General features: G+C 39.5%; 1 protein-coding gene across 2 annotated transcripts in view; it reads left to right on the top strand.

Moving 5' to 3' along the window:
• Nucleotides 1-8,039, top strand: part of LOC102293722 (interferon-induced protein 44-like) — a 35,496-nt gene continuing 27,457 nt past the window's right edge. The window contains exons 1-8 of one of the 2 annotated variants that reach the window (XM_005940582.2): nt 1-114; nt 1,166-1,682; nt 2,430-2,478; nt 2,791-2,986; nt 3,070-3,222; nt 3,323-3,494; nt 4,202-4,302; nt 4,410-5,141. In XM_005940582.2, the coding sequence (XP_005940644.1) occupies nt 1,211-1,682; nt 2,430-2,478; nt 2,791-2,986; nt 3,070-3,222; nt 3,323-3,494; nt 4,202-4,302; nt 4,410-4,604 (1,338 nt within the window). In that variant the 5' untranslated portion in view covers nt 1-114; nt 1,166-1,210 and the 3' untranslated portion in view covers nt 4,605-5,141. Of the gene's footprint in view, nt 115-1,165; nt 1,683-2,429; nt 2,479-2,790; nt 2,987-3,069; nt 3,223-3,322; nt 3,495-4,201; nt 4,303-4,409; nt 5,142-8,039 lie in introns of those variants that run through there. The other variant, XM_042227793.1, reaches the window with a different exon arrangement.

Genomic DNA, 8,039 nt, shown 5'->3' with positions numbered 1-8,039 from the left:
CTTACTCAGTTTTTCCACTAAACCGGCTTCCTGAAACAGGGCCCTGTCTGTAGTGCTCTGTGCGTTTACAGCAAGGTCCGCGATCCCTGCTCCCTCGTCCGTCTGGAACAGGAGGTAAAAGCAGAAATGTTAAAGAGCTTAATGAATTTAACTTAAAATTGTGCCTGTAAGATTTTTATTAACTAAAGTTTTCCTTTCGGGATAGTAACTATACTGATGTAGTTGCGTAGAGTAGGAGTAGAGTAGTAGCCACCGCTAAAGTCACAAATTCAGTTCTATTTATATAGTGAAATGTACGCATTATTCTAAAAGCAACCACTGCAAATGTGTTAAAGGATTTCTGATGAAGTGGGAGAACAAAACGTGCTCGTCCTTATGCCAGTCTGTCTGGAAATGAAACTTATGACATCGTTACGTTAACTCATTTTTTTCTGTTGAGACTAAAGTAGCAACATACATTTAGATTTGGTTCTTTCTAGAAACAAACATCTGAAGGCAATAAAAAAGGAAAATAATGATGTATATTGTTTTTAAATGTAGCTACTAAAGTAGAATTTTACTTGAGGAGTTTTTTTCTGACAACCTTTTAATTTGACTCCCTACATTTTTAAAATGGAAGGAGCAGAGAGTCCATATCTGGACTCTCTGCTCCTTCCATTTTCAAATAAGGCTCCCTAGTTTTGCTTATTATTTTCTGTCACTGAGCCTTCTTCAAACACCAAATAGTCTCACCGTGTTTTGCTAGGTAAAGGTGCAGCTGCTGTACTTCACAGGGAAAGAATAGAAAGAGACAAACTGAGGTAGACTGTGTTATTTAAAGGTTACATGAAAATCCTCTGCAGGTTAGTTTGCTATATATTTCTATATTTCTGTACTGTGATGGGTTTAAAGTAAACAACAGTGTGTTGGACCGGTGCATCCATCTAATTGATGGAAATCACACAGGAGAGCTCATGAAAACATCTGCTCACATCTGGTTGAATTCAGGTGTGTAAATCAACAGGGAACAGCAGGTCAGCTGGTCACAGCCTGTACAGTAAGAATATCTACTGGAGGTCTCAATAGAAATTATTGTAAATTGTGATTCTTTCCCTTTGCTGAGCCATTAAAACTGATTTTGGGGTTCATGTAGATTGTGTTTGTCTTTTTGTGATTGATTCCACAGATTCAGTCACTTTCTTTACTACGCTCAAACAACCAAGAGTCCAATATGAACAGCAAGCTAACACAAAGCCAGCAGAGAACAATCTGCGCTCAGCTGAGAAGAGTCAAACTAAAGCTGCTGTACAAGGCCAGCATCCACGGCTTCACCGGTGCAGCATTTCACCAAAGATGTGACAACCGCTCTCCCACTGTGTCTGTGGGCTACAACAACTCTGGTTTTGTGTTTGGAGGCTACACCAAACAACCTTTTAGTCAGTCTGGACAGTACGTGAATGATGATCAGGCTTTTCTTTTTACCTTCAATGGTGAAAACCTCATCAAATATCCAGTTACTAATCCTGCATATGCAGTGAGAATGATAGCTAACTCTGGGCCTTATTTTGGAGAAGATTTGGTTCTTGTCAATGGAAGCCAAGCAGTAACGTACAGCAATCCAGGAAATTATTACAACTTCCCCGCTGCTCAAATGCATGGCAATGATCTCAACCTGACTGAGTGTGAAGTCTACGAAGTGGAGGGTAAGTGTAACATAAGGCATCATGTAGTCATTTAGCTGTTGCAGATAAGTGTTGATAAATTTGATATATCACAGTACAAATACTACAATATGCCAACACCCAAGCATGATTACTAACAGACCTGCTGAATAATGAAATCACTTAAAGATGTCTGAAAAAATGAAGTAAGCTAAAAGATCTCAAAAAGCAAAACATCACAAAACAATAAAGAAACTTGAGAAACAAAGTCAGTGACATCTAAAGTTGGGGACTTGAGTGAACCACGGTGAAAGACATTATCCACAATAAAATAAATAAATATACACATTTAAAATTGACAGCTTGATGAGCCACAAGACGTTTGGGAAACTATTTTGTCAACTGGCAATACAAAAAGTGAACTTTTTTGAAGGTTTGAGTCCCGTTACACCTGACATAAAACTAACACAACATTTCATAATAAGAACATGAAACCAACAGTCAAACATGGTGGTGGCAGTGTGATGGTGTATTCATAATTGATGGAACCACAAGTTCAGCTCCCTACCAGAAAATCCTGAAAGAGAATGCCAGTCATCAGCTCATGCCATGAAGCTCAAGCATATTTAGGTTAGCAAGGAAAAAAACAGCAAGTTCATCTCTGAATGACTCAAAGCAAAATGAAGGCTTGGGATTGGCCCAGTATGAATCTGCAGATCTAGAAAGTTGAATTTAATGTCTTTATTAAATTCAATAACATTACTGTATCATTTCTCTTTCATCTTTAAGAAAGCACTGAACTTGAGAGGCCATGGAGGACTGTAACCTGGGAATCTAAGTAAGTCTGATGGAGCCAACATCCAGCCTGATGCTTTATGCACAGCATATTTTAAAGGGTTTGATCGAGGGGGAAAGCAAAAATCTATTTTTGAACTGAATGCAGTTACATTATCCACACTTTATGACAAACAAGCTATATTTGAATGTCATACTCTACAAAGTATTTAAGGTGGCATTCCTGCAAAATACTATGCAATACTGTTTACCATGTTACCATGTTTTGTTTTGGCTTTACACTAAACATTACTGTTATATTCAAAATTATTCACAATTAAAATGTTACCATTATTCATGTCCTTGTTTTGTACAGGAAGAGGACGGAGCTGATTGAGAACATTAAAAGCTACAAACCCACAGTCAGCTCTGTGACCCAGACTCGGGTTTTGCTCATTGGACCAGTCGGAGCTGGAAAGTCCAGCTTCTTTAACTCTGTCAACTCTGTATTCAGAGGCCACGTCACCAGCCAGGCCATCTCTGGCTCCTCCTCCACCAGCCTCACCACACAGGTCTGTGTCTGCCGTCTGATGATTTCCACTTATTGTGACTGATTTCAGTGGTCTGTCACTCATTCTCATTGTACTGTAAACAGTTTCGCTCCTACTCTGTGAAAGCTGGACGTGAAGGGAAACCTCTGCCAATAATCTTGTGTGATACCATGGGACTGGAGGAGACCAAAGGGGCGGGGCTTGACATAGACGATCTGAGCAGCATCCTCAAAGGTCACCTGCCAGACTGTTATCAGGTGCTATATTATATCAGCGGGACACTGAATGTATTAAACACTGATTTGTCAGCAGTCGACTCAAACTGTGTCTCTGTTTCTCCTCAACTGTGTCATTTAGTTCAACCCTTCAGCTCCTCTGCATCCTGAGGCCCACGGGTATCGCACATCTCCTGGACTCAAGGACAAGATCCACTGTGTGGCCTATGTTATTGATGCTTCCAAGGTCTCCATCATGCCCACAGGGCTGGAGGACAAGCTGGATGCTATCCGCAGAAAGGTCAACCTAATAGGTCAGTGCCTGAGGTTTTGTCATATCTTTGGAGGATTAGACAGTTTATGTGTAAAACAAATGAAGACAAAAATGCAATAATGTAAAAATCACTGAAAATCAGTTTTTATCTGTGCAAATTAGTAAATTATGTGTTGAAATTGGAAATTTTTTCCCTTTTTAACAAAAAAAAAGCTATAGGTGGACCAGTTTAACAGCCATGCATGGACTGTAGACAGGCAGAAATGAGCTTAATGGAAAACAAGCCTTTATTGAGACTGATTGCAAAAGTACAAAGTAATCAAAAAGGAAAATAACACAGGAGGAAGGGTATGTCAGGAGACAGGAAGTAACTAAATGTAAGAGAAGAAGAGTGACTGGCACAATAAGATGGAAAGTACAGAATACAAAGATGCAGATTTCACACACAGACAGGGAGACAAGACTGACTACATACAGGGGACTCTAGGGAGGATGCACAGACGAGACTAAGACAGACTGGACACGAAAGGAAACGAATTTAAAAAGGGAACTTGTAACTACAAACATGATTAACTAAACTAGGAAAATTCACAACACGACAGAACTCTGCACAAGTGAGCTGGAACCATGACGGCAATTTTCAACTTCATTTCATATCTTAAACAACTCAAAGAATTTGGATATTCCAATAACAATCCAATAGAAATCATTATGTCAAAGTGATCTTCCTGCTCATTTTGTTTCCAGGTATTCCTCAGCTGGTCCTCCTCACTAAAGTAGATGAAGCCTGCCCACTGGTGAAAGAGGATGTGAGAAACATTTATAAGAGTGGCTACATTAAAGATGTGGTAAGCATTTTTTACTTTTTTTAAACTGCTTTTTTTAAATTTATTTTTTAGTAATAAACGTTTTATATGAGGGTAGTAATACTTTTTCCCTGTGTTCTGTCATACAGATGCAGGAGGTCGGCTCTCGGCTCGGTGTGCCGTTGTCCTGTGTTGTTCCGGTGAAGAACTACAGCGAGGAGCTGGAGTTGGACATGAATTGTGACATCCTGTTGCTCAGCGCCGTCATCCAGATGCTTCGCTTTGTTGATAATTACTTTGATGAACTCAGTGACCGAATGAGCAACATGCAAACCAAAGACTAGGAGAAGACTGAGGAGATGATGTAATAGTCTGAGCAGCTGATGACATTTCCTTTAAAATGATTCAATCATGTACCTGCAGGTGATCCTACTGAGTACTAGTTCCCTGTGTTAACTGGGTTACTTGAAAGGCAGAAATTAGAAGCTAAACTACAAATTAGAAGCCTTCTTATATTGTGGGTATTGGGACATATAGTATCTGTACTTTGTCTGTGAACATCCAGTTTCTCCCTTCAAAATTTTGGTGAACTGGTTCTTAATTTTTAATTGAGCTCAGCAACAGAAAATAATGACATTAAAGGTCATCAGTCTCAAGATAATAAATTATTTTGAACATTTTTATTACCTCCTTTTTTCCATGTAGCTGAATATTTCATCACAAGTTAATAGATTTAATAAACTAAATTACTGTTTACTGTGTCAGAACCAGACACGGGGAAGCTGCATTCAGCTTTTATGCTTCATATATCCGGAAAAAACTCCCAGAAAGCCTCAGATCAGCTGAAACACTCAGTTTATTTAAATCCAGGTTGAAGACTCACCTGTTCTCAGCTGCATTTGAATAAAACACCAAATCCACCCTTTAAACTTAAATTTCAAAACTTACATTTTAACTACTGATTTTATCTACTGTTCTGATTTTATCTACTGTTTTTTTTATCAATTTTAAATCATGCTCTTTATTGTTTTTATTTTTTAATGTCTCTGTAAAGCACTCTGAATCACCTTGTTGTTGAATTGTGCTATATAAATAAACTTGCCTTGCCTTAACAACCCCGACTCCTACATGATGTTTTGGTTTAACATGAAATATTTCAGCACCCTGTGTAATTTTTTGCCTGCAAGGTGCACACATGCACACAAGAGAAACACTCAGTATAGCAGTACTATTTTGGGGGCAAGTTGCATCCGGCTTTTGGAATTGAATTTCTGCATACAAAATAAACAAAATGTAACTTTATTGTACTCAAAATGGTGCAAACACAACAACACACAACAACACTCAAACACAAACATTTGTGGCATCAATAAAAGGTATGTATTTATAGCTTTTTCTCTTTGTAACCTGACCTTGGGTTTTAGAAAGGCGCCCTCAAATAAAATGTATTATTATTATTTCCAGAGTTTAACAATCAACGCCTGTGTTAAAATCTGAAATGCCCGTGGAGTTGATTTAAAATCTGCTCTGGCACATTTTTAGGAGTTGCTACTTAAAACAAGGAAAAAACAAACAGGAAAATAGGAAGATGAAAACCTTCAGTAACATGAGCAGAGATCATCAAGAGCCCGAAGGAAGACCACAAGAAGGGAGCAGAGTGTAGGCTCTTAGGGCAAAGCTGACAGCATCAGACAGTTCAGTTAGTCGATAGCAACACACACAGAAAGCACACATAGGATTGGTCACAGTCCAAAGGATGGTTTTCTTATCAGCACCTACACTGTAGCTTATCAGTACATGATTTACTCAGATGGGCCACGATGATGGGTAATGATTTCCAGGTTTATGGTTAAAACTATGACGTATGCGTTCAGGCTAAATGAAACTAGGGGCGTCTCCCATTTTGACCTCAGGACTTCCAGGCCATACTCAGAACAGATGTTTCTGTATACTATGCTGAGCTTGTTTCTGTGCTGCCATGATTAGTGCCTCTGTGCAGTCCAGCTTTGTCCAGCCACTGGTAGGATTTCTGGATGTCAGCCACCTCCTCTATCTGCCGGTGGAACATACCGTGCAGGGGCCTCTCCTTCCATGATGGTTCCTCCTCTTGGTCCTCCTCTTCTTTCTTGGGTTTCTGCTGCCTGAGGTATTCAGTAAGCAGGGGGTTGGTTGTGGCCATCTTCCTTATGTACTCACAGATTTTCTTTGTTTTATCCTCTGATGATGGTTCTGACACTCACTAGTCCCCGGTTTCCTTCCGTCCTTCCACTTAGCGTACAGTCTTAGGGTGCTGGACTTGGGGTGAAACCCTCCAGCTCCAGGAGCATCCTGGTCTTGATGTCAGTGGCTTCTATCTCCTCCTTTGGACAACTTATTAATCCAGCAGGGTACCTGATCACAAGCAGGGTGTAGGTGTTTGATATCCTGGATTGCGTTCTTTCCATTCAGCTGACTCCTGAGGACTTGCCTGATCCTCTGCAGGTATTGGGTGATTGCGACTTTCCTAGCGGCCTCTTTATGGTTCCCATTTCTGACCACCTTCTCTTTGTTACCATCCGACTACGTTTCTCTCCAGTCATTCCAATGTTGTTGCTTATATCCTCATATCCTCGTGGTGTGGATCAGTAAGTCGATGTCTCATTCACTCTTGGCATATGGCTTGATAACCCCCGCAGACACACACACACACACACACACCACCACCACCACCACCACGTTCTCCTTGTCCTCCTCTGTCTTCAGCCAACAGTAACTCAGCTTCCACCAGCGCCCTGTTGGCCAAAGCACCGCAGTGAGTTGTTGTTAACCTGCTATGGAAATCTCATTTTTAAATATTCTCATGAAAGTTGTCGATTTTGCCCATCGGTGTCCTGCTTAGCTCAACATCTCGAGCAATGGAATTCATTTTCTAAATTGTTTTTCTTCTCTTAAAAAAAATGTACAAGATTATCTAAACAAACTGACACTTTAATGTCATTATTCATATTTTACAACTATAAGATCATATAGTAATTCAAGTTTTTTTGTACTGTTCTCATCTGAGACTGTATGTTCCATTCCTTTTTCAGAGTGCTGGAGAAATTGTGCACTGGAAAAGGTTAATGGACTTTCATTTTAGCATTAATTAGTTTAAAACATTGATTGGTAAATGCTGCTGTTGTAGCTATATATTTAGCATGCATAAATTGTGTCCTGTTTGTGAAACTTGCAGCAGTTTTAGTATCTCTAACGTCATACCAATATAATGATTATCATTGCAATAACAGTGTTTGCACACAGGGTGGAGCTGAGTGACCAAGACAGATGAACCAATAGCTACTTCGCTTGTTGCCACAGATGCAGGCTGGATCTCTCGTCAGGATTCCTCTGATTCCTCAGCTCCTGCAGAACCACAAAATATGAACTGCATAGAGATATTTGATTTCCATCTTGTGTTCAAAGGATTTATTGAATATCACCATCAAAAGGGGCGTGTCCTTCCTGGGCTGGGAAGACAGGGTCAAGTTTATTTATGTAGCACATTTGCTAAACAATGTAAAATGCAACTAAAATAAGTGAAATGCACAACAATGATGAAATAAAATATAAAAGAGAAAGAATAATGCAATAAGTCAATAAAAACAACAAAAACAACAACAACTAAGGCTGGTGAAACCAAAATGTTTTGCTGCTCAAAGTCAGACCATAAGGAAGTGTTTCTGTTTTAAAAGTTCAGTGTGCAGAAAAAATGTTCTTAATTTTGCTGTTGTTTGAAGCAGGTAATGTATCTTAAGAATTTA

The sequence above is a fragment of the Haplochromis burtoni genome, unplaced genomic scaffold (genome assembly GCF_018398535.1).
Source record: "Haplochromis burtoni strain Fernald_Lab_line unplaced genomic scaffold, NCSU_Asbu1 Contig_281, whole genome shotgun sequence".
NCBI classification, from domain to species: domain Eukaryota; kingdom Metazoa; phylum Chordata; class Actinopteri; order Cichliformes; family Cichlidae; genus Haplochromis; species Haplochromis burtoni.
The sequence above is the reverse complement of the archived record's forward strand: the minus strand, read 5'-3'. Positions and strand labels throughout refer to the sequence as shown.